General features: G+C 43.6%; 1 protein-coding gene across 1 annotated transcript in view; it reads left to right on the forward strand.

Moving 5' to 3' along the window:
• Positions 1-27,181, forward strand: part of spg11 (SPG11 vesicle trafficking associated, spatacsin) — a 190,141-nt gene that overhangs the window by 143,719 nt on the left and 19,241 nt on the right. The window contains exons 28-32 of the mRNA XM_073032676.1: positions 196-370; positions 13,414-13,628; positions 17,805-18,564; positions 21,718-21,866; positions 22,637-22,835. Of these exons, the coding sequence (XP_072888777.1) occupies positions 196-370; positions 13,414-13,628; positions 17,805-18,564; positions 21,718-21,866; positions 22,637-22,835 (1,498 nt within the window). The remainder of the gene's footprint in view (positions 1-195; positions 371-13,413; positions 13,629-17,804; positions 18,565-21,717; positions 21,867-22,636; positions 22,836-27,181) is intronic.

Here is a 27,181-nt window from a genome sequence, read left to right on the forward strand (position 1 = left end):
TGCTGGCCACAAATTTGGTCTGTGTGTATGAAAGTAACTTAAGCACTCCAGTCCTGCAGGCATTTTTTTGTGGGCATTCTACTTATTAGTACTCAATAGTCCGTGCCCTGTAGTTCAGCAAAAGTCATAACAGGATCTATGATTCTTTGTGTGTCTTCAACTATTCTCAGCAGTCTCTATTGATCTTACCCCCAGCTGAAGGCTGAAGATTCAGGAGGCACCCAGATTCCAGTGGAGTGGATGGAGTCAGAGGCGAGTCTGCTTCTGAAACTGATGATGCAACAATGTCCAACGCAGTATGAACTTGGCAAACTCTTCCATTTACTGGCAGATGTGGACTACTCCTTTGTAACAAGTGACAAAGGTTTCTGTAAGTAAAGACCGTGCATTCGCGTTGAGTTTTTCCTGACAGAGGGATACCATTAAGCATTACACATCAGCTCAATGACTTCACACCCTCTAAACATTTGGAGGTTGTCCCCCTTGGTGGCTGACCGCATGTTCTAACAGGATGGTCACCAATTCTAGGCTCTGCTGTATGATCACCTGTCGGCATGTACTGAGTCACACGCTTTAAAAAATTAAAGATTAGATTAATTTTGTCATCTGTACATTCAAGCATACAGTGAAGTACACCGTTTGCGATGCAGTGGGGGTAGCCCGCAAACGTTACCATGCACCAACATCACATGCCCACAACTTACTAACCCTAACCCACACATCTTTTTGGAATGTGGGAAAAAGCAAAGCACCTGGAGGAAACCCCCCTCCACAATCACAGGAGAATGTAAAACTGCCCTACAGGCAGTGGCAAGAATTGAACCCCAGTCTTCCAATCCGTTAACTCCTAAGCTACCGTTCCGTTCCTTGTATTAATCTTATACTGCAAATAGATTGCTTGTTGTTCTCAACTCTCTTTAGGGTTGTAGGCCTAGAATTCTCATAACAGGTCCCAGCCCAAAACCTCATCTACTCATTTCCCTCCATAGATGCTGTCTGATCTGCTGTTCCTCCAGCATTTTTTGTGCGTTGCTCAAGTTTTCCAGCGTCTGCACAATCACTTGTGTCTCAAGTCTAATTCTTTCTCTTCATAAGCCAGTTTGCTCAGCCTGGGAGCTTTTATTGAATTCCCCTTAAGGCAAGTGTATCTTCTGGTAAAGGGAACAAAGTTGGTAGATGTGGTCTCTTGAGCCCCCTACAACTACACTGGGAATTCTCTTATTCTTGTTCTGTGATTCCTTTGTGAAACAGGCCAAAGTACCATTTCCTAATTGCTTGTTAAACATGAATATTTTACATTCTGCGCAGTGCATCACACAAAGCAAATCGCTTATTGTTAGGGCTAAGTGCCTGAGGCATTTCAAAACAACATGACCTATAACACCAGATGCTTTTTTCCCCTTTACTTCCTAACACATGTCCTCCATTATGCAAGCTGCCTGTCAAAATGAAGAGTATTTTCTCCATAAAAATTCCCTGTTCTGCCCAGAGTTCCTCTACAAAAATAAAATGACAATCAGGTGCTTCCTCTTATGTCGAGGTCGAGGAAGAACAGAGCAGGCTACAAACCATGTGTGAACTCTATCTGCTCACACACTGATCAGAATTATCCTGACAGAAGGCTGGGAGCATGTCATGACCGTGGATGGAAAAGAATTTAGGCGACAGTATGTAGGAAGCTGTGTTTAATTCTTAGAAGACAAAGTTTCCAACTTTTATCTAAGACCTTTAATTTGAGAGATATTTAGCCAAGCACATTGTACAGCATGAGAAAACATCATCGTGTATCTGTTCCATAAAAAAAGTATCTCCCATTTATTCTTAGAATCAGAATCAGGTTTAATATCAAAAGTTCAAAGTACATTGGTTTTCAAAGTTCATTTGCAGTATACAACCCTGAGATTTGTCTTCCTGCAGACAGCCACGAAACAAAGAAACATCTTGGAACCCGTTCAAAGAAAACATCAAGCACCCAACACGCAAAATAAAAGAACAACTCATGCAAACGGCAAAAAAAGAGTGGATAACACACACACACAATATTAAACATCAAACGCAGAGTCCTTGTATTACGTGGAACCAGCAATAATAGATGTGGAACAGAGTCAGGGAATTATTGCAAAACAACTAAGTTTATTAACACTCAAGCAGAAACATGGAAAATTAAACAAGTGACTAACTTAAAACGAAGTTAACAGCACTGTGTATCTATAGCTCCCAAATGGTTAAACTTAGAAACAGTTCTTTTTTTTTTAAACTTTTTTTAAATTGTTTTCAAATAGTTACAGAGTAAATATGTATGAAAAAAAATGTGTTACCCAGCCCCCCTCCCCTCTAACATCCCTATTGAAAAAATAAGAGAGAAAGAAAAAAAAAGGAATGCCTGGACATTGGAAGATCCCCACATGCTCCATGGAGTTCGCAATAACTTTAGTATATATATTTCTTTCTTTCCCCAAGTAACCAATTATTTCCATTAAAACTTAAAAAATTTAGTAGATTAGTCATTGTTTTTTTTTATTATATTAATCCAATCTATAATAATACCTAATCTTTCAACTTTCGTGGTATCCTGGGAAATCTTTATAAAAATCTCCATGTTGCTATGTGTGTCCCCACCAATCATCCAGGCAAAAAGATAGAAGAAAATTAAAATATAAAGAAAAAAAAAACAAAATACCCCCCTACTAATGTTGTGGGGGAAAAAAACACAACATTACCCCCCTCTGCTGTACGGGTCATGGCAACCGCCATGATTACACACGTGAATCCCGCAGTAACCGATCCAAAGCTCCCCAGCCCCCCCGCAACATAAAAAAAGTATATGTATAAGAAGAGAAAAAAAAATACTATTCTCATTTAGTATTTCTAAAATTTTGCTTTTCTCTTCTGTAATATCCATAAATGTCCATCACTTCTGTTCGTTGGGTCTATCTTCATCTTTAATCCATTACGTTTGGAAGCCTCTATGTGTAATTAGCGAATAGATGGAAGTTCTTGTACAAACTCCTCCGCTTTTCGATAATCGGAAAAAAAAATTTTTCCCTCCTCCAAAAAAATTATCAGTGTTGCTGGATGACGCATTGTAAATTTATAACCCTTTTCCCATAAGGCTTTTTTCAATGGGTTAAATTCCTTCTTTCTCTTCAACAGGTTGTAACTTATATCAGGATAAAAAAGAACTGGTTTCCCTGCTATCATCAGTGGCCCGTTTCTATTTTTGGCACTTTGGGCAGCGGCCTTCAGGATCTTTTCTTTGTCTTGGTATCGTAAGCATTTTATCAAAATTGATCGTGGGTTTTGATCAACTCGAGGTCTTGACCTTAATGATCTATGAGCCCTTTCGATCTCAATTGGAGTTTCTCTTTCCATTTCCAATTTTTCAGGGATCCATTTTTGAAAAAAATTTATTGGATCTTCTCCTTCTATATCTTCTTTAAGTCCAACAATTTTAATATTATTTCGTCTACTGAAATTTTCAAGCTTATCAATTTTTTCCATATATTGTTTTCTTTCTGATATCCAAGCAGTATTTTCATTTTCCATTTTGTCCATTCTTTCAACCATGTCCTCCGTTGTAGTTTCCAAGTCCGTAATTCTTTTTTCCATTTTTTCCTGTCTCTTTGTCATTTTATCAAGCATAACCTCCATATTGGTCATTTTTTTTCGAGTATTTTTTGATTATTTTTAATTACTTTTAATGTGTCTAATTTATGCATTATTTGCCTCAAAGTCTTTTCTATATTTCTAGAAGGACTTTTAACTCCCTCTTCATCTGATCTTTCCGGAAGATCTGTCTCTCCCTCCGATTCGCTATCACTTTCAGTTGCAGTGGTAGCTAGGCTTTGTAGTTCTTGTTGCTCCCATTTGCGCATGCTCCATCCTTCGCGTTTGCGCAGTTCACGATGGTTTTTTCCTTTAGAAATTGCCGATGTTGCCGCAGTCTCCTGTTCCGTATCGCAGGTGGTATAATGTACCTGAGACCGCGGTTCCTCGGTAGACATGGGCCTTGTTCTTGTTCCAACTTGCGTAGTCTTCCCGGTATTAGTTTTCTTCATCTTCCTTCCTTGAGGCATAGCTTGACATAATCCGGAGTAGTTTATAAGTAACTTTTAGAAAGTATTGACTAACTTTTCTTCATTTGGACATTAATTTATTAACAGAAACAATTCTTAGCAGAGTCTTACTGGAGCACAGTCTCAGAATGTCAGTTCAGAAAGTTTCAAGGATTCACAGGGTAATTGATAGGAGAGACTTTTAGTTTCGAAGTGTAGCGAAGTGACGATCTTGAAGACGGAGATTCAAAATACAGTAAAGAAGCGAGTCCCGCAGAGATACGCCAAAACAGCCACCGTACCTTTCTGAAGGCGATTCGGCAGACAGACAGTACCTCTCGAACGCTGATCTCACAAAGCAGCCACTGTACCTTTACAGTGGAAGCGAGTTCACGACGTGGACTGTTTCAAAGAGTCTATGAAGAGTGAGAATTTCACCACGTAACTGACATGAGAAGTCCCTTTTCTAGGGGTGGTAGACTTTGCAGGGGTCACCAAAGTGGGTGCCAAAAATCCACGTTTGGATTACGAAATGTCATTCACCTCCGAAATGTACAATGTTATCGACTACCCAAAAAATGTTATCATTCTCACTGATGACTCTGCTGTCCAAACACCAGCGACTCTCCACCAAAGTGTGTCCCTCTCAGAGTGTATCTCTCTCAGAGTGTGTCCCTCTCAGGGTGTGTCCCTCAAAGTGTGTCCCTCTCAGAGTGTGTCTCTCTCAGAGTGTGTCACTCTCACAGTGTGTCTCTCTCAAAGTGTGTCCCTCTCACAGTGTGTCCCTCTCAGAGTGTGTCCCTCCCAGAGTGTGTCCCTCCCAGAGTGTGTCTCTCCCAGAGTGTGTCCCTCTCAGAGTGTGTCTCTCTCAGAGTGTGTCTCTCCCAGAGTGTGTCCCTCTCAGAGTGTGTCTCTCTGAGTGTGTCTCTCTCAGAGTGTGTCCCTCTCAGAGTGTGTCTCTCTGAGTGTGTCTCTCTCAGAGTGTGTCCCTCTCAGAGTGTGTCTCTCTGAGTGTGTCTCTCTGAGTGTGTCCCTCTCAGAGTGTGTCCCTCTCAGAGTGTGTCTCTCTCAGAGTGTGTCTCTCAGAGTGTGTCTCTCAGAGTGTGTCTCTCTGAGTGTGTCTCGCTGAGTGTGTCTCTCTCACAGTGTGTCCCTCTCAGAGTGTGTCTCTCAGAGTGTGTCTCTCTGAGTGTGTCTCTCTCAGAGTGTGTCTCTCAGAGTGTGTCTCTCAGAGTGTGTCTCTCTGAGTGTGTCTCGCTGAGTGTGTCTCTCTCACAGTGTGTCTCTCCCAGAGTGTGTCTCTCAGAGTGTGTCTCTCTGAGTGTGTCTCTCTCAGAGTGTGTCCCTCTCAGAGTGTGTCTCTCTGAGTGTGTCTCTCTCAGAGTGTGTCCCTCTCAGAGTGTGTCTCTCTGAGTGTGTCTCTCTGAGTGTGTCCCTCTCAGAGTGTGTCCCTCTCAGAGTGTGTCTCTCAGAGTGTGTCTCTCAGAGTGTGTCTCTCTGAGTGTGTCTCGCTGAGTGTGTCTCTCTCACAGTGTGTCTCTCTCACAGTGTGTCCCTCTCAGAGTGTGTCCCTCTCAGAGTGTGTCCCTCTCAGAGTGTGTCTCTCAGAGTGTGTCCCTCTCAGAGTGTGTCCCTCTCAGAGTGTGTCCCTCTCTGAGTGTGTCTCTCTCAGAGTGTGTCCCTCTCAGAGTGTGTCCCTCTCAGAGTGTGTCTCTCTCAGAGTGTGTCCCTCTCTGAGTGTGTCCCTCTCTGAGTGTGTCTCTCTCAGAGTGTGTCCCTCTCAGAGTGTGTCTCTCAGAGTGTGTCTCTCAGAGTGTGTCTCTCAGAGTGTGTCCCTCTCAGAGTGTGTCCCTCCCAGAGTGTGTCTCTCCCAGAGTGTGTCTCTCTCAGAGTGTGTCCCTCTCAGAGTGTGTCTCTCAGAGTGTGTCTCTCCCAGAGTGTGTCCCTCTCAGAGTGTGTCTCTCAGAGTGTGTCTCTCTCAGAGTGTGTCCCTCTCAGAGTGTGTCCCTCTCAGAGTGTGTCTCTCTCAGAGTGTGTCTCTCAGAGTGTGTCCCTCTCACAGTGTGTCTCTCCCAGAGTGTGTCTCTCAGAGTGTGTCCCTCTCAGAGTGTGTCTCTCTCAGAGTGTGTCTCTCACAGTGTGTCTCTCTGAGTGGGTCCCTCTCAGAGTGTGTCTCTCTCACAGTGTGTCCCTCTCAGAGTGTGTCTCTCTCAGAGTGTGTCTCTCAGAGTGTGTCTCTCTCTGAGTGTGTCTCTCAGAGTGTGTCTCTCTCAGAGTGTGTCTGTCAGAGTGTGTCTCTCTCTCTGAGTGTGTCTCTCTCTGAGTGTGTCTCTCTCAGAGTGTGTCTCTCTCAGAGTGTGTCTCTCAGAGTGTGTCTCTCTCCGAGTGTGTCTCTCTCAGAGTGTGTCTCTCAGAGTGTGTCCCTCTCTGAGTGTGTCTCTCAGAGTGTGTCTCTCAGAGTGTGTCCTTCTCAGAGTGTGTCTCTCTCAGAGTGTGTCTCTCTCAGAGTGTGTCTCTCAGAGTGTGTCTCTCTCTGAGTGTGTCTCTCAGAGTGTGTCTCTCACAGTGTGTCTCTCTGAGTGTGTCTCTCTCAGAGTGTGTCTCTCAGAGTGTGTCTCTCTCTGAGTGTGTCTCTCTGAATGTGTCTCTCTGAGTGTGTCTCTCTCTGAGTGTGTCTCTCTCTGAGTGTGTCTCTCTGAGTGTGTCTCTCTCTGAGTGTGTCTCTCTCTGAGTGTGTCCCTCTCAGAGTGTGTCTCTCAGAGTGTGTCCCTCTCAGAGTGTGTCTCTCTCACAGTGTGTCCCTCTCAGAGTGTGTCTCTCAGAGTGTGTCTCTCTCAGAGTGTGTCTCTCAGAGTGTGTCTCTCTGAGTGTGTCTCTCTCAGAGTGTGTCTCTCACAGTGTGTCTCTCTCAGAGTGTGTCTCTCTCAGAGTGTGTCTCTCACAGTGTGTCTCTCTCACAGTGTGTCCCTCTCAGAGTGTGTCTCTCAGAGTGTGTCTCTCAGAGTGTGTCTCTCAGAGTGTGTCTCTCAGAGTGTCCCTCTCAGAGTGTGTCCCTCTCAGAGTGTGTCCCTCTCAGAGTGTGTCCCTCTCAGAGTGTGTCTCTCTCAGAGTGTGTCTCTCAGAGTGTGTCCCTCTCAGAGTGTGTCCCTCTCAGAGTGTGTCTCTCTCAGAGTGTGTCTCTCTCACAGTGTGTCCCTCTCAGAGTGTGTCTATCACAGTGTGTCCCTCTCAGAGTGTGTCCCTCTCAGAGTGTGTCTCTCTCAGAGTGTGTCTCTCTCACAGTGTGTCCCTCTCAGAGTGTGTCTATCACAGTGTGTCCCTCTCAGAGTGTGTCTCTCAGAGTGTGTCTCTCTCAGAGTGTGTCCCTCGAAGTGTGTCGCTGGAGCAACCTGCGCGGCTGCTTTTACACTGTTGGGGTAGGTGATCGCGTGACACTCACAGAAACAAAGTCACAGATTTCCAGTACATCACGTACCATGCCAGGTATTGAAACTGGGGTTCATAACATGTTGAGTTTAGTTCAGCTCAATTCAATTTGTGTCATCTGTTGATTGCAGGGCCAGTCTGCTCCCGATCAAAATCACACAAAATTGCAATAAAAAAAAGAGTAATTAGAAACCAGAAACACACATAATATGAACGCCAGTCCTCTAAAAATGAGTCGAATCCACAAACTACACTGATCAAACCTTGCCCAAGACTCAAGACTCCTGCACCTTCCACCGGCCACAGCGAGTGAGAGGGAGACCAGACAAGCGCATAGAGATGACAGTGAATACCCACTCGTGTTCCACTCTCATCCTCATTGATTTTAATCTTGCTTGACACTTTAATCGGTGAGTTGGTTGAGTATTGGAGCTGTTCGTGGGTTAATGTTCCGCCATTAGGCGTGCTTCTTTCTCAATCTCACTCTCCACCTTGCCTTCAGAGACAGCAGAAGTGCCCGATTGCTCAGTCAGTCCAAAAACACATTGTCAAAATGTAAATTACAGGTTCCAGCCACACACAGATTAGTCATTAAAGTATATTTAAAAGATGAAGAAGTAGTTTTGTGAACTGTCTGCAGGATGTCGCCATTAGTTACGTCGGTCGCTGACACCATCTTGTTGAGAGACTATTGCTAACAAATGTTGTGAAATCTGTTGTTTTATAGCAGCAGTACATTGCAATATAGTAATGATAGCAATATAGTAATACAATAAGAAGTATATATTAAAATTAAATTAAATAAGTAGTGCTAAAAGAGACAGAAAAGAACACTGAGGTGGTGCTCTTGGATTTATTGTCCATTCAGAAATTTGATGGCAGAGGGAAAGAAGCTGTTCCTGAATTATTGTGTGTGTGTCTTCAGGCTTATGTACCTTTTGCCTGATGGTAGCTCCTGTACTTCTTCCCTTTTGAATATCTCCCAGATGCCGGGAGCCTAGTGTCCATGATGGAGCTGGCAGAGTTTACAACATTCTGCAGCTTTTTCTGATCCTGTGCAGTGGAGCCTGTGTAGTAGACAGTGCTACTACTTAGAGTGCTCTCCTCAGTATATCTGCTGTAACTTGCAAATGTCTTTGGTGACATACCAGTTCTCAAACTCCCAATGAGATATGGCCGCTATTGTGCCTTCTTTATAGTTCCATTAATATGTCGGGCTCAGGCTCGTCAGAGTTGTTGACGCCCAGGAAGTTGAAACTGATTGCCCTTTCAACTTTTGGTCCCTCAGTGAGGACAGGTGTATGTTCTCAGAGTGCTAGAAATTCCAAAATGCTTGACGAACTTCATTCTAAACTCAAGATATTCTGCTGATGCTGGAAGTCCAAAGCAATTCATACAAAATACTAGAGGAACTCAGTAGGTATGGCAACCCCCATTTATGGAAAGGAAAAAAAAGCATCGATGGTTCAGGCTGAGATTCTTCATCTGGATTTATTCTCCTTCCTTGAGATGTGACTCAAGATTTTTCAACTGTGATAGACACAGTTACCTAATCAACCATTCTAGTTAGCTACCCTCAGTCACTGCACTGTAGACATGTTAAACCACTGTTTATAATGCTGTTTACATTGTAAATATATGCTGGTATTTATTTATTTATGCACATTTTATTCCATATCCGTACTTTAACTTCTAACTTTATTTTTTATATTGTTCTTTAATCTTTATAATTGTTGGATGTTGTTGTTTTTCATTGCATGCCGTGTCCTGACCATATAGTATAGTGTCTTAGAGTTTTTCGAGGAAATTATCAGGAAAGTGGATGTTGTCTGCATAGACTTTAGCAAGGCATTTGACAAGGTCCAGCATGGGAGGCTGGTCAAGAAGGTTCAGTCACTTGGCATTCAGGATGAGGATTAGACATTGGCTTTGAGGGAGAAGCCAGAGAGTGGTAGTAGATGGTTGCCTCTCTGACTGGAGGCTAGTGACTAGTGGTGTGCCATTGGGATCAATGCTGGGTCCATTGGTGTTTGTAATCTATATGAATGATCGGGATGATAATTAGTTAACTGGATCAACAAATTTGCAGATGGCACCAAGATTGGGTGTATAGTGGACAGTGTGGAAGGCTATCATGGCTTGCAGAGGGATCTGCATCAGCTAGAAAAATGGCAGATGGAGTTTAATGCAGAAAAGTGCAAGGTGTTGCACTTCGGTAGGACCATTCGGGGTAGGTCTTACACAGTGGCACTGAGTAAGGCACTGAGGATTCCAGTAGGATGAAGGGATCTGGGAATAGAGGTCCATAATTCATTGAAAGAGGTGGCACGAGTAAATAGGGTCGTAAAGAAAGTTTTTGGCACATTGTCCTTCATAAATCAATGTATTGAGTACAGAAGATTGGATGTTATGTTGAAGCTGTATAACATGTTGGTGAGGCCTAATTTGGAGTATTGTGTGCAGTTTTGGTCACCTACCTACAGGAGAGATGTAAATAAGTTTCATGGAGTACAAAGAAAATTTACAAGGAAGTTGCCGGGTCTGGAGGACTTGAGTTATAAGGAAAGATTGAATAGGTTAGGACTTTATTCATCGGAACATATTAGACTGAGGGGAGATTTGATAGAGGTATACAAAATTGAGAGGTATAGATAGGGTAAATGCAAGCAGGCTTTTTCTACTGAGGTTAGTTGGGACTTCAACCAGAGGTCATGGGTTAGAATGAAAGGTGAAAAGTTTAAGGGAAATATAAGGGGAAACTTCTTCACTCAGAGAATTGAGAGAGTGTGGAATGAACTGCCAGCATGAATGGTGCATGTGAGCTTGATTTCAATGTTTCAGAGAACTTTGAGTAGATACATGGATGATAATGGGATAGAGGTCTATGGTCCCAGTGCAGGTGAATGGGACTTGGCAGTTTAAATGGTTCAGCACAGATTAGATAGGCCAAATGGCCTGTTTCTGTGTTGTCCTTTTCTATGAGTCTATGACACGTATGATGAGTAAAGTTGATCCTTGATCTTTGCTCCTTATTGTTGGTCATCCCAGCTCCTGAGATACCATTGCACTCGCCCGTCAACTACAGACAATGTTAAAAGACAAATATAACTTCATCCTCCCTACCACAGATTAGGCACAATAGTTGCTACTAAGGCAACTCGACGAGGTTATCAATTTCTTCAGTTTAAATTCCCTGTCACAGCCCAATTGATGAAATAACCCAGTTAATAACAGGTTTCCAAGAAGCAGTGTCAGGTTCAAACAGGCATGAGAACTCATGTAGAATATCATTGAAGTGTAAGCGTTGACTGTGCCATTCGTTACTGGGAAGTATTCTGTGCAGTTTCATTTTGTTTTCAGCCACAGTGGTGTGGCAAGTGTAATGCTATTACAGCTCGGGTCACTGGAGTTCAGAGTTCAATTCCAATCCATCTGTAAGGAGTCTGTACATGCTCCCCGTGGAATGCACGGGTTTCCTCGTCCCACACTCCAAAGACGTACTGGTTGGTGGATTTATTGGTCATTGTAAATTGTCCCGTCATTTGGCTAGGGTTAATTAGGACGTTGCTGGGCATGTGATTCAAAGGGCTGGTAGGGCCTATTCCATGCAGTATCTCACTAAAATAAATAAATAAATAAAAATGCTTATTCAAAGAGTAGAATAGTGGATATTTCTATCAAGTTCCAAATGGAAACTTTTCTTCCACCAGCAAACAAAAGATAAGTCTAGCCAACACAATTTGCCATACAGCAGAAACTGAATATGCAGGTTTCCCCCTTCTATAAAAGGTACTGTTATATCACACACCATCCAAAACATATTTAATGATATCCTTCTTGCTGAATGGAGAGGTTAGAGTAAGCTATCACCTTCCTGTGTGATTCATGACAAAAGAAAATTGTTTCCATATGATTCAATTCTGATTTATCCTGTATGAAATTAATTTTCCTGTTCAGGAAGCTTTTACAAATAATACAAACCACATGCCATCCTGCTCCTTTTGACGTAAGCTGATCTGGGAGCAGGGAGTGATTTCATTAGACTGCATTTTTCCATTTGCTACCAGATTTTATTCACCAGCAGTGGTGAATTGTCCTCAAGTTAGCTCTTCGACATTTGCTTAATGGCGTGGTGTAAAGGTCAAGAGGGAGAGGGTGGTGGAAAGTGGCAATGGCAAATGATCTGCTGATCCCACATCCCAATGAGAACAGTTGTGGCTCAATCTTCTAACCTTTCATTCGCTGAGAATCTCAGGGTTGTATATGGTGACATAAACAATATGTACTTTGAACTTCGATAGAAGTCTCTATCTCTAGAGTCACAACTCAAGGCAGGAGAATAAAGTGCAAGCAGTTTAGAAGCTCTAACATTGAGGATAAGGTTCAACTTTATTTGCCATATACATTTACACTATTAACAGTTGCTGTGGTGCGTTGATACGACATGCATATATATATAAAAAATACTTCAGGACAGTACTGTACATGGATGGGAGGTGTATGAAGAACTAGGCTCCTAGTGCATGTTGATGGGACTAGGCAGAATGATGGTTTGGCATGGACTAGATGGGCCAAGGGGCCTGTTTCTGTGCTGATATCTATCACTCTGTAACTTGTTGAAAAATAAAGCACCTCTTCTAGTTACCCACTATTGATCTGTGCAGTATTGCATTTTGTGATTCAGTAAATGCTATTAATTGTATCATTTAATGCAACATTTGTCTAAAGCAGGAATAGTATTGACTTCGTTAAGCGTATAATTCTGGTATTAATTTATATCATTTTAAAAAAACTATATTAATTTACATCTTTATTTAAGCTGAAAAGTGTCTTTTTTTTAAACTCTATAAACCATTATATTGGAAGCCACCAGTCCATGGTTTGGGATCTAGTTGTCTAACAATATGGCCAGCTCTGTCATGGACATTAGCCTTCTCAGCATTCAGGACATCTTCAAAAGGTGATGCCTCAAAAAGGCAGCTTCTGCCACAAAAGACCCTCACCTCTAGGGCTTCAAAAAGGCAGCATCTGTCATAAAAAGAGCCTCACCATCTAGGACATGCCCTCTTGTGTCATTGCTACCATCAAGGAAGAGATACAGGAGCCTGAAGACACACACTCAGCATTTCAGGAACAACTTCCTCCCCTCCATCATCAGATTTCCGAACAGTCCATGAACACAATCTCACTTTTTTCCCCCTCTCTTTTTGCATCACTTAATAAATTTATTTTATTTACATATATATTCCTTATTTCAATCCTTTATTAGCAATTATCAAACATACAATTAATCATTATTGAGCTTTATCTCAGTGGTCAGCAAAGATATAGCCTCTGCGGTCCCAAAATTGCCACAAAATAAGTATGAATATGTAACTTATTCCCTTCACTATGACTTAGGCTATCACAGTCTTTCCATGACCATGATTGGTCTTGGCAATTTTTTCTACAGAAGTGCCTTCTCCTGGCAGTGCCTTTACAAGATGGGTAACCCCAGCCATTATCAATACTCTTAAGAGATTGTCTGCCTGGTGTCAGTGGTTGCATAACCAGGACTTGTGCTATGCACCAGCTGCTCGTACAGCCATCCATCACCTGCTCCCATGGCTTCACGTGACCCTTATTGGGATGGAACATGGGGTGCTAAGCAGATGCTGAACCTTGCCCAGTGCCAGTTCAATTCCACCAGTCTGTAAGGAGTTTGTACGTTCTCTCTGTGACCATGTGGCCTTCCTCTGGGTGCTTGGGTTTCCTTCGCCATTCCAAAGATTAGTAGGTTAATTGGGCAGCACGGTCTCATTGGGCAGAATGGCCTTTTACTGCTGTATTTCTAAACGGGTGAATTAGTTCGGCACAACATCACGGGCAGAATGGCCCGTACCTATGCTGCACCGTTTTATGTTCTGAGTGAAGGTTTGTCTGTCTTTATCAGGTCCGGATTTCCAAAAACTGAGCAGACTCGCTCAGCTCCTGCAGGAAACGTCCATCTCCATCGATCACTCACTCTTTGATGACTACAGTGTTGAAACTCTACAATATGTGTGCGGGAAAATTCTGAACCAGTTGCAGAAAAAGGGACTCTTCGTTCTCGCGAGACAAGTGGTGGACCTTGCCGGTCTGACAGTGGACAGCTTGCTTGTTGAGGAGGTGATGTTTTCCATTTATAAATACAGTGGATTCCCGTTAATTGGGCCATTGCTTAATCGGGGCAGCCTTTTACTTGGGACACCTTTAAAGATCAAAAACTAAATCAAGAAAATAGCTGAGACTCCATTTGTTTATTTGAGACACTATGCCACTTAACTGGGGCGGGAGACTGTTACCGAACAGTTTCTAACTAGTGTCAGTCGCGTGCATTTGTGTGGCTGTTAGACACTACACAGCGTTTAGAACGATCAGTTTTTACTGTCAATTCTGTGTTCAAAAAGCAGTGATTTTTGTCACTGATAGTTAGCAAGAAATAAGCAGTAAGGCAATTCTGAAGTGTTCTGCTCACTGTGGTTTCAAGCTTCCAGGCCTGGAGTTGTCAGAAACAGCCGAAGGTAAAAATGAAACGATTTCACTACTTCAACAAGTTAGCAATTAAAAAGGCATCAGCAATCATCTTAAATGTTACAATGAAAATGAAGATTTGGAGGACGCAATTGTTGATAGCATGGTATGAAGGCAGTCCATTACCTACACTGGGTGTCTGTGCTGATTTTGTTTATTTTCAGTCAATCAAAAGATCTTGGCAGATGAATTCCTGCATTGATGACTAATATTAACTAATACACGGTTTTATAGTACTAGGGTATTGGTAGTGTTCTAATCTGTTCTGAATTTCATTTAAATACTTAACTTGTAACTCAGTTTGTCTTTTTTATACCTTTTAACTATTTCCATGAAACCTTGGCTAATTGTGCTGATCCTGATGTGTCCCAATAAACTGGAATCCACTGTTTGTGATCACGGGTAATCATGATAGATTGGGTCAAATATGCCTCACTTTTTGGTCAGAACCCTGCAATATAATTTGTTTTCTCAGTGGAGGGTATTGACAGAACAGAAGCTGTTTGAAATTTTTATTCCTGAGAATGGAATTAAACTGAAAGCCTTGTGTTTCAGGACAATGAAATGTAGCCGCTGTTTTATTATTGGATATGTGTTTGACATTTTATACACAGCAAACTGCAGCAAATACCAATCTGAACATCACAAGAGGTTCTGCAGACGCTGTAAGTCTTGAGCAACACACACAAAATACTGGACGAATTCAGCAAGTCAGGCAGCATCTATGGTGGAGAATAAACAGTCAGCTTTTCAGGCTGAAACATTTCATCAGCACTGGAAAGGAAGGTGGTAGAAACCAGAGTAAGATGGTGGGATGGGAGGGGAAAGGAGTACAAGCTGGGATGTCATAGACCAGGGCTTTGAGTATCAGGGTTGTGAAGTCATGTCGCAGTTGTACAAAACAGTGGTTAGATTCACTTAGAGCAGGGGATTCCAAACTGGGGTCCATGGACCCCTTGGTTAATGGGAGCGGTCCATGGCATTGAAAACCACAGTTGTGGTTTCTGCATAGCTAGAAAGGATGAAGTAGCAACAGGGAGAGTGCAGAAGAGGTTCACCAGGATATCATTTGGAATGGAGGGCTGAGGTTGGATAAACTGGTGTTGTTCTCAGTGGAACAGAAGGAGGCTGAGGAGTGGCTTTACAGAGGTCTATAGAATTTTGAGAATGAAGTTGGTGTTTAACTTAAACTTGCAGGTAACACCACAATGGCGTTATAGTGGTCAGAGGAATGGGTTATCTAAGATTACAATGGGATCTAGATCAACTGAAGAGGTGGGCAGAAGAGTGCAGATGGGATTTATCTACACGAGCTGCTCCACTTTGAAAAGTTAAACCATGTCAGGACTTGCACAGTAAATGTCAAGGTCCTGGAGACCATTGTAAAACAGAGACCAGGGGGTATAGGTACAGTTCCCTGAAAGGAGAGGCAGAGTAGTTCGGGTGGTGAAGAAGCTGCTTGGCACACTTGCTTTCATCAGTCGGGGCCCTGACGGCAGGAGTTGGATGTCTTGCTGCAGCTGTGCCTTCGTCAAGGTCCCCCACCATCCAGGCCATGCTCCCTCCTCAGCTCAACACTGAATTGATTCCATCACCTATAGACTCACTTCCAAGGACTCTACAATTCACGTTCTCAGTGTTTTCTGTCGACCTATCTATCTGCATTATTTATTTATTATTTGGGTTCTTTTTTGTTTTTGCACATTGGTTGTTTGTCTGACTTTGGGTGTAATTTTTCATTGATTCTGTTGTGTTTTTTGTTCTACTGTGTAAGCCCACAAGAAAATGAATCTCTGAGTAGTATATGGTGATGTGCGTGTGCTTCAGTAGTGAGAACACCTTTGTACCTTTACGTACAGGTCTGGTTGCCCAGCTGCAGGAAGTGTACCATTAAGCCGGAAAAGGTGCAAGATTTAAAGGACGTTACTGGGACTGGGGAGGCTGGATTGGCTGGGACAATTTTCCTAGGAGCTTGGGAGCCTGAGGGGTGACTTTAAACGTTATATAAAATCACAAGGAGCATAGATAAAGTGAATAATCATCATCTTTTTCCCAAGATAGGAGAGTCCAGAACTAGAGGGTGGTGGTGTATGGAAGGTACCTCCAGAGGAAACTGTAAAAGTGGGTACGATTGTATTTCAAAGGGTATTCGGACATATAAATGCATCGGAAACACGAGAGGAGTGTGAGCCAAATGCAAGCTAATGGGAGTGGCTCAGGTCAGCATCTTGGGGCCGAAGAGTCCAATTTAGAGCTATGTAACTCTGACTCTGAGTGACATAGGAAGGACAAATGTTCGAATCTTTTTCTCAGGGGCATGTGGTCTAGAACTAAAGGGCACAGGTTTATGGTGAGAGGGAAGAAATTTAACTGGTCTGGGACTGGAGTACATCACAGAATTGTTTTCATTTTATAAACCTGCCCGAGCTCTCAGGTCTTCTTCCGCTGATCTCATAAATGTAAACAATCTCCCTCAAAAGGTAATTTGTAGATCAGCTTTTTTGAACTACGCTCCTAAACTGTGGAATGCAATACCTAAAACGATAAGGAATGCAGACTCAGTTAAATGCCAGCCCAAAACCTATTTATTTAATCTTTTAGTCTTTTATTTCATATTTATTTTTATTTTTGATTTTATTTTCATGTTTGCACTTTATCTGTATGAAAAGTGCTCGATAATTCAGTTATTATTATTATAATTGAAGGTTAGGCTTTCCACACAGAAGGTGTGCATAAGTAGAACGGGAACTGGTGGAGGCAGATACAATTGCAATGTGAAAGGGCATTTGCATAAGGTATGTGGATAGGAGAGGAGTGGAGGGATATGGGCTTACTACAGCAAACAGGATTTGCATAGATATCTCTACCTGACTCCTTCGTCCACTCATCCTTCCCCACTGATCTTACCCCTGTAAAGGAGACAAGTGCTACACCTGCCCTTACACCTCCTTCCTCATCGTCACTGAGGATCCCCAACAGCCCTTCTAGGTAAGCCGGCACTTTCCCTGCGAGTCCCTCAGGGTTGTACAAGTATTCACTGCTCATGGCGCAGCTTCCTCTGCATTGGTGAGGCCCAATGATTTGGGAACCGATTTGTCAAGTACTTTAGTTCTGTCCGTGACAAAAGGTGGGTTTTCCCATTCCCATTCCGACATGTCCGTGGCCTCCTGTACTGCCATTATGGAGCCACTCTCATGTCTGTGGAGGAATACCCCATATTCCGTCTGGCTAGCCTCCAAGCTGCCTGCATGAACATCGATTTCTCCAACTTCCGGTAATTTTGTCTGCCCTCCCTCCTTCATTTTTCCATTCCCCATTGTGGCTCCCCTCTTACCCTTTCTGGTCTCCTCACTTGCCCATCACCTTGCACCGGTTTCCCTCCTCCTTCGCTTTCTTCCCCGGTCTTCGGACAGATTCTTTCTTCTTAGTCCTTTCTATTTGCTCTCTAGCTTCTTACTTCATCCCCCTCACCTGGGCTCACCTCTCACCAGCCAGTTTGCACCCCTTCCCTTCCCTTCCCTTCACCTTCTTATCCTGGATTCTTCCCCCCCCCCCACTTCCTTTCCAGTCCTGATGAAGGGTCTCGGCCTGAAACGTTGACTGCTTATTCCTCTCCATAGACACTACCTGACCTGCTGAGTTGCACCAGCGTTTTGTGTGTTGTACAGATAGGTGGGTGGACAATAGTCAGAGGCATTCATGTTCTATGAATCGACATAAAAAGTTTCAATATATTGTGTTTGGACCCATTATTTAATTTTTTTTTTACAGGTATCTCAGGAATTACAAAACCTGAAACAACGTGGTCAGTGGCAAAGGAAAGAGACCAGAATAAATTTTTGGAAGAAGTGCCATGATTGTTTCAAAAATAATTTGATCTCCAATGTAGTTGCCTCTGAATTCTTTCTGTGCCAGGCTATGGATAAGTCCTTCACTAACGCACAGCCACCATTACCTTTCAAAGAACAGCTCCTGGCTATTCAGGAGAAGTGCCTGCTCCTGACCATCGCAGGACACTGGCTGTCAAGCAGCACACCTCCATTCCTAGAACAGCTGGAAGAAGTAGAGAAAAGGATTTGGTTGTGTCGCATCAGTCAGCAGACTTTGCTGATGTCCACAGCTTCCAGATTTGCTTGGCAGGTTTCAGTCTGTGGTGAACTTACCTTTGAAGATGCCACCAAAGAGTTCCTCTTCTCAAAGCTGCCTGCCCTGAACTCGCCGAAATATCTCAAGCTGGAAGGATTTCCAAACAAGGACATGGCTTCCAACTGTAGACTTGAAGCAGTGGAGCAAGAAGCCCTTAGTATTTTGATTGGCAGTTTATTAGATGGAGGATGCATCCATGAAGCCAGTAGAGTCTCCAGATATTTTGAATTTTATAACCAAGATCTTTCACTAGTTCTCCATTGCAGAGCTCTGGCCTCGGGGGAAGCACAAGTGGCTGATCTCCACCCTGCTATCAAAACCATCTTGAGTGCAGGCGCTGCTTTGAACGGGGAGACGAGACACCCTCGAAAAAGGATCTCAAGCAGTAAGTTGATTTGTAATTGTTTCAGTGCATTCATGGACATTTACAATCTCTTCAGGAAGCTCTCTGACTTACTGTGGGGGTGTCAGAATCTATGAAAGGGCAGACATGAGACTGGAGATGGTCATTCTTGGAGAAAGAAAAAAAACTGCAGAGGAACAGCAGATCAACTCTCGATTGAGGTGCACAAGATGATAGAGGCATAGGGACAAGCCAGAGCCTTGTTCCCCAGAGTGGAAATGCATTTTTAATAGGCTCATGGATGGAAGAAAAATGGGGGGTTATATGGGAGGGAAAAGTTAGATTGCTCTTGGCGCAGCTTAAAGGATCGGCACAATATCTTGGGCTGAAGGGCCTGTACTGTGCTGTACTCTTCTATATATAGATGGACAGTGTGCTGGAAATTTGTCATCCTAAGAAGCCTTTTAAAATGTAAAGTTTATAGAGATAATAAAGATAGCACAGGGAGCATTGTCATAAATCTCTCTCCATACTTATTCTTAATTTGAAATGCAATTTAATCCGTACACTGCTCGCTGGGAGTAGTACAACTACTGTTCATCATTGTGAGAGTAACTCTGTCCGAAGGGTAATGATCCTGCCCCTGAGCCAGGAATAATTATCACTGGGTGAATGATTTCACACGTAGTCAATAACTGTTTGCAAAGACCTGGTTGTATTCGAGAGTGCTGACTTTGAAGGAATCTCCTGAGGCTTAAGGGCATTGGTTCATTTTGTACTCACACAGCGTGCAGGAAGTTAAGAACATCCTTGGGGTTTGGGTAAAAGCGGTGAGGTAATTGGACTTGTTGCCCCATTTTAGAGCGATCCATTCTGGCAGAGAAGCATATGGGTTACTTTCCATTGTTGGCTGAGCCATAGGATATAAGATTAGGGAGGACAAGTTGGAACTGTAGAAACATTCAGCCAGCACTATATCACTGCACACAATCCAGAGTTCGCTCAGTACAGGAAGAATGAGAGTTCCGGTCTACAATAATGTTGGCAGTGTTGACAGATTTTGGTTTACTTTGAAGTTTAGGCAGCTGAGAGGAATTTAAAATAAATGGCAAAATCAAATTGGGTCCTCATCTTCTTACCCCTTGCAGAGCCGTTAGTGACCTGGGCTCTTAGATCTGGGTGCCACGGTAGTGTAGGGGTCAGTTTGGAGTTCAATTCAGACATCGTCTGTCCTCCCCATGGAATGAGCAGGTTTCCTCTGGGTGCTGTGGTTTTGTCCCACTGTCCAAAGACACACTGATTAGCTGGTTAATTGGTCATTGTAAACTGTCCGGTGATTGTGTTACGGTTAAATCAGGGGTGGGCCGGAGGTTGCTGGGTGGCATGGCTCAAAGGGCTGGAAAGGCCTATTCTACGCTGTATCTCGAATTAAATACAGTGCTGTGCCAAAGTCTCAGGTACATGTATATGGCTAGGGTGCCTGAGATTTTTGCACAGTCCTGTATTGCACTGTGCTGCTGCTGCTGCTGCTGCAGCAAAAAAAAACCAAATTTCTTGACATGAGTGATGATAAACCTGATTCTGATATGGGTCTACATTGTGGAGTGAGAGTGGGAAGGGGGCAGGGAGAGGGGAGTCATGGTTGTGAAAGGGGAATGGAGAGGGGAAGAGAGCAGGAAGCACCAGAGAGACATTCTGTAATGATCAATAAACTAATTGTTTGGAATGAAATGACCTTGCCTGGGGTCTCAGGGCCCACACCACCCCTCACCCCTGGCACTCCTTCTCTGCCACCTGTCCCACCCTCCTCCCACGGTGCTCTACCCTCGCCCTATCCAACATCCTTTGCTGCTGCCAGACTTACAAACTCGCTGTCTGCTCCACATTGAAAAAACAAGACTGTGCAGGAGTACTCTACAGTATATAGCAGGGCTGTATACTTTATAATGTGCCTCAAACTCCCAACAGTACATCAGAGGTTCAGACCATGATCACAGAGAAGGGGGAAGGCAGAGAGCCCCGCCACTGCCAGGAGAGTCCTGCCATCTGTATATAATCTCCCTCTGGAGTTCCTCCTCTTTCCCTTTCTCCCATGGTCCACTCTCCTTCCTTCCTTCTTCAGCCCTTTACCTCTTCCAGCTATCACTTCCCAGCTTCATCCCTCCTTCCCCACACACCCACCTTCCCCCTCACCTGATTTCACCTATCATCTGCCAGCTTGTAGTCTTTCCCCTCCGCACACCCCCACCCCACCTCTTACTCTGGCTTTTCCTCCTTCCTTTCCAGTCCTGATGAAGGGTCCCAGTCTGAAACGTTGACTGTTTATTCCTCTCCACAGATGCTGCCTGACCTGCTGAGTTCCTCCGGCATTTTGTGTTTGTTCCTCCGAATTTACAGTATCTGCAGAATCTCCTGTTTAAGTGGGCGTTCAATGTGACGTAATTTACAAGACTATGAATGACAGCTGGGATTAGATGAGATAGTTCCTTGTAAATTCTGCATGGGTTTCTGTACTTCAAGGACTTTGCGGGATCGGAACTGGCAGGGCTGTAGAGAGCTGTGTTCTTTGCAGCAGTTTGCTACCTTGGTACTTGGTTGGTTACGAAAGAGCACGTTGTTACCACAAAGAGAGAGGCTTACATTAAGTTGCATTCTTTTGTCATGAATGGATGCTTTCCATTCAAGTGATTCCTGAGATGATTATAATTAGTCTATTTCAGGTTGGTATTTCGTGTTGCTTTTTTGTGCAGTTTTTGGATGACACGGAAGTATAGCTTAATGCAGTTTTCACAGGTTAATGTGGAAACTGGAAGCTCATGGTGTAGGAGATTGGCGTACAGTTATTACAGCGACAGGGACCTGGGTTCAATTCCCTCTGTTGTCTGTAAGGATTGTGTATGTTCTCCTTCTGACCATGTGGGTTTCCTCCGGACACTCCACTTTCCTCCCACATTCCAAAGATGTAAGGGTGAATGGATTAATTGGTCACGTGGGTGTGTTTGGGCTGGAAGGTTCCCTTACCGTGCTGATTCTCTTAATTTTTTTTAAGTTCTTCTTTATTCGATCTGATCATTTACTTTGCATATTGTAGCTAAATGGTTGCCACAAGTAATAATGTTCCACATTTGGGCTGTAAAGGAAACTCTTTATTGTTGCACCATCTTTAAACAATCATTTTTTGTTTTCTCCTGACAGTGGGCAATATAAGTTCATCATCTGTTCTGAGTCTAGAAGACAACGTTGTTAAAGACCAGGTCGTTAATGATCTGCAGGTTCTCATTGATGAATGCAGCCATGGAAAGAGTTACTGCCACCAGGTTCTTAGCTTATTCGAGCTCTCAAAGGTACAATCATTCATGTAGTAATCTGCTACCAATTATTACCACTGTTCTTAAACCATATGCAGCTAAAAATACACTCAGTGGCCCCTTTATTAGGTACGGGCGTTGAACCCAGTGTGGTCTTCTGCAGTTGTAACCCATCCACTTCAAGGTTCAACATGTTGTGCATTCAGAGATGCTCTTCTGCACACCACTGTTGTAATGTGTGGTTATTTGAGTTACCATCACCTTTGTGTCAGCTTGAATCAATCTGGCCTTTCTCCTCTGACCTCTCTTGTTAACAAGGCTTTCTCACCCACAGGACTGCCGCTGACTGGGTGTTTCTTTGTTTATCACACCATTCTCTGTAAACTCTAGAGACTTGTGAGATCAGCAGTTTCTGAGATACTCAAACCACCCCCCGGCACAAATGATCATTCCACGGACAAAGTCACTTCGATCACATTTCTTCCCCATTCTGATGTTTTGTGTAAACAGCAGCTGAACTTTCTGACCATGTCTGCATACATTTATGCATTAAATTACTACCGCGTAATTGGCTGTTAAGAGATTTGCATTATCGAGTAGGTATGCCTAATAAAGTGGCCACTGAGTGTAAGTCAGAGCTTTTATCTAACCATTAATTAGCTTATTTCTTTGAATTCTGTTCTTGAATTTTATGTTGGTTTCTTTGTGAGTGGATTATTTCATGTTGTAAGTAAACTTAATTCCTTTAAAAATATATTAGTTCAAAAATGTTCTTAGTCCGGTATTTAATTTTTACTCACCTATAGGAGCTTGGCTTTTCTTTCAATGATATCTCAACACAAGATTCCAACACGGTTCTGCGGAAAGTGTTATCGTCACAGCAGCCTGACCGTTACAAAAAGGCGCGGGCATTTATTACCACACAAGGACTGAAGGCAGAGGCAGTGGCAGCTCTGGTAGCGGACGAAGTGGTCCAAGCATTGCTGTCTTCAGCACAATCCAAAGGTAAACTATCAGCCTTGTGTTTACCGGGACAGGTTACACGGGCAGTGTGCAGAGTGAGTGGGAAACCCAGAACTCCGGTTCTCTCTGCATGCAGAGTTTTCAACTCCGACGTGTAATCTAACTTCCAGAGAAAAGTGTTATCCTGATCAGTGTGTCCTCTGGAGCAGGTCTGATCTCTAATCACTGGGGAGAGTCTGATCCCAAGACAAAGGATTGAAATCAGAATCAGTATCACCAACTTAGATGACGTGAAACAACCCGAATGCTCTGGATTTCGAGCTTCTGCAGAAACTCTTGTGTTTAACACCATAATTCTCCATTCTACATCCACTCTGATCACTCCTTCCTTTACTTTGTCCACCTATCCCTCCCAGCTTTCATTTCATCCCCCTCCCCTTCCCCCATCCTTTCCCCTCACCTGGTCTCACCTCTCACCTGCCTGCTTGTACTCTAACACCCCCCATTCTCCCGTTCTAGCTTCAGTCCCCTTCCTTTCCAGTCCTGATGAAGGGTCTCAGCCTGAAAAGTTGATTGTTTATTCCCCTCCATAGATGCTGCCTGACCTCCAGCGTTTTGTGTGTTGCTGCAGAATGTCTTGTGTTTACAACACAAAATGTGTCGTTTTTCAGTAGCAGTACCGTGCTAGGACATAAAATTACTATAAATTGCAAAAATAAGTAGTGAACAATGGAATAACTTTCTGAAATCCTCCAGCATTTTGTGTGTGTCGCTCTAGATTTCCTGCAGAATCTCTACTATTTATAATGAAATAGTGTTTGTGGGTTCATGAATCATTCAGAAATCTGATGTCAGAGGGGAAGAAACTGTTTTTGAATCACTGACGGGTTCCTGTACTTCCACCCTGATGGAAACAACTTGGTGTTGTGTGATGACAAGAAGCTGGCTGTAGAAGAAAGTACGTGCTCTGCATGCCCATTAGCTGTATCCAGTTGGGTCAGTATTGGGGAAGTGTAAAGACAACTAATAAATCCTCTGCCTCGCAGTGTCAAAGTCCCAATTCAGTCCTAACCTCGAGTGCTGAGTGTGTGGAGTTTGCACATTCTTCCTGTCATTGTGTGTTCCAGCGTCCTAAAGACCTGAGAGTTAGTAGGTTAATTGGACATTATAAATTGCCCCCAGTGTGTGGGTGAGTGCCAGGATCTGGGACAGTTGACAGGAATGTGGGGAACATCAGGATTAGTATAAACGTGAGCTCAGTGTGGACATGGTGAGCCAAAGAACCTGTTTCCATGTTGTACGGCTGTATAACTACCTTCTCCCCTAGCTTGTCCTCTCCTCACTACAGCTGCCTGACCTCTTTAGCACTGGGAAACCCAGGGGTTGCCAACCTAGAATCCGTGGACCCCTCGGTTAATGGTAGATCCAATGGCATAAAAAAGTTTGGGAAGCCCTGGTCTAATCAGATGCACTGAAGCTGCGAGAGAAACCCGGTGGGTTAGGCGGCATCTGTGGAAGGAAATGAACAGGTGACGTTTCAGGTCTCGGTCCTTCAGCTGGACTGCATTGCAAACCTGCCAACTGACCACAGACGCTGCCTGCCCAGCCGAGAGTGGCCCAGAACAACCCACAGGCTGGGTGGGCTGCTTCTCGCATTATTGAAACCTGTGAAATTGGCCTGCCCAGTAATATATTAGCTGCATCCATATCCTTTGATGATAAATGTACTTTGAATATACCCCCAAGTAGGCTTCCTGCCGCCTTCTGATCCCTTTCACGTTCCAACATATGGAGCACACCAAACCTTTGTTTGCCTAACTCGCAAAGAATGCTCGCCATTTCCACACGGAAATTTATTTTATCATCTATGTGAATGATTGCTTGTTTTCAAAGATGAGGCTTATCCAAAATTCCCTTTGTACAAGCACTTCAAAGATCACAGGGAGATTCAAAACCCCTTTCTGAGTAAATGTATGTTTGAGATTTACCAAAACATCGCACAGACTTTGATGAATAACATTTGTTTTTTTAAAAAATCTGATTCCTGACTTCAAAAGGAGTTAATTGAAGTGTTTACCTCGCTGAAGGAACTCCAGGGGTAACTTCAAACTATTTCCTATTTATATACCGTTAAAGCAGTAATACGTTAAGTAAAATGAAGCATTGCAAATGTTGGAAATATGAATTCAAACACACAAAATGCTGGAGGAACTCGGCAGATCCCGAAGAAGGGTCTAGGACTTGAAAAATCATCTATTTATTCATTTCCATAGATGCTGCCTGGCCTGCTGAGTTCCTCCAGCATTTTGTGTGTGTTGCTCCGGAATTTCCAGCATCTCTTGCATTTGGATTGTTTTATTAGAGTCATAGAAGCATAGAACAGTCGAGCACAAAAACAGGCCCTTCAGTCTGTGCATCTATTATTGTCACATGTGCCAAGATACAGTGAAAAGCCTGTCTTGCATGCTGTTCATACAGATCAGGTCATTATGCAGTGCGTTGAGGTAGAACAAGTTAAAACAGTCAGCGGAATAAAGTGTAAAAGCTACTGAGAAAGTGCAGGTAAAGATTAAAGTGCAAGATCGTAACAAGAGGGGGGTCAGCGGAATGTTTCTCGTCGGGGGCTGTCGATTCTGAGTCAGCTTTGCTTCTGCTGGTGGGCCTGTTGTGTTTCCCCGGAGAGGGAGAGGTGGGCTCCTGGTCCAGATGTCCAATACCAGAGGGCAGGCTTTAAGGTGGGGGGTGGGGGGGAATTTCAAGGGAAATGTCAGGGGCAAGTTTTTTACACAGAGCCTGGAATGTGCTACCTGGGATGGTGGTAGGGGCAGGTACATTAGGGGTGTTTAAGAGATGTTTAGATAGGCACATGAATGTGAGGAAAATGGAAGGATGTGGACATTGTGTAGGCAGAGGGGATTAGTTTAGTTGGCCATTTGATTACTAATTGGTTCAGCACAACACTGTGGGCTGAAGGGCCTGTTCTGTGTTCTGTGAGTGCTTCTGGCTGGAAAGTCACCAAGGAGCAGGCCAGGCCCAGCCAGACTGTGTCCCAGCTGCCTAACCTGGTGGATACTGAGGTTCAGAGACGGGCTGTCTATGAATAATCTGCTGTTACTCTTCCAACAGCATCCCAACATGAGTCACTGCATTCCAAAAAGGGGACAAATTAAATGTCTATAAATAGACCGGGGAGTCCAAGCCGTCTGATATTTATGAGCAGACGAACTTGAGTTTTCAGAAACTATTTGCTGCTGTAACCCTGGCTGTCTGACTCTGATCCTCTCTCAAAGATCATGTTTGCAGTTGGTCAGAGTACCTTCATTTCACTACAGTGCTCTCCAAGCACTGATGCATATACACATCTGTGCCTCAGCCTCCTGACCCACTGAGGTCCCTGTTATGATATCGTGCTATGCTGTTATATCAAGTTACAGGCTAAACCAGTAAAAACATTGATGAACTCACATGCATGAAGACATCATTTCTGATTTTGTGTCTTGGGCTTTTTATATAAACAACAGGAAAATTTATCCTCATTACAGATATCCCAGACACCCAATCTGTTGTGAAAGGTCTGCTTGTGTGAATCAGAATTAAATTATATCCTGAGGTTGACCATGTCTATGTGGAATTTACTGAGTGGGGCTGCCTGTGGTTTGGTGGTGCCAGCGTTGGTGCATTGAGCGCGGGGCAGTGAGACCCGATTCTTGCAGCATCTTGTCATCTCAGGCTCCAGGTGTTTTCTCCAAAACTAACCTGAGATCTGAAACACTAGAGATCTCACTTACAAACCCTAACCCACTTGTCTTTGGGATGTGGGAAGAAACCCACATCGTTAAAGGGAGAACGTACAAACTCCTTACAGACAGTGGTGGGAATTGAACCCGGCCGCTGGCGCTGTAGAGCGTTATATAACTGCACATTGACCTAATTCTGCAATCATGATTGCCACCGTCTGCAAGGAGTTTATACGTTTTCCCTGTGACTATGTGGGTTTTCTCCCACATCCCAAAGACGTGTGGTTACGGTTAGTGAGTTGTTGGCGTGCTGTGTTGTGTTGGAAGATCATAGACACGGGAGCAAAACTCAGCCTTTGGTCCCAATGAGCCTGATCCACTATTCCATCATGGCTGATTCATTATCCTCCTAAACCCATTCTCCCTCCTTCTCCCCGTAACCTCTGACACCCTTACTAATCAGGAACCTACAAACACCCAATGACTTGGTTCCACAGCTGTCTGTGACAATGAATTCCACAGATTCACCACCCTCTGGTTAAAGAACTTCCTCCTCATCTCTGTTCTGAAAGGACACCCCTCTATTCTGAGGTTCTGCCCTCTGGTCCTGGACTCCCCCACCATGGGAAACATATCCATTCTGACTGTGGC

Source organism: Hemitrygon akajei, chromosome 30 (assembly GCF_048418815.1).
Source record: "Hemitrygon akajei chromosome 30, sHemAka1.3, whole genome shotgun sequence".
Taxonomy (NCBI): domain Eukaryota; kingdom Metazoa; phylum Chordata; class Chondrichthyes; order Myliobatiformes; family Dasyatidae; genus Hemitrygon; species Hemitrygon akajei.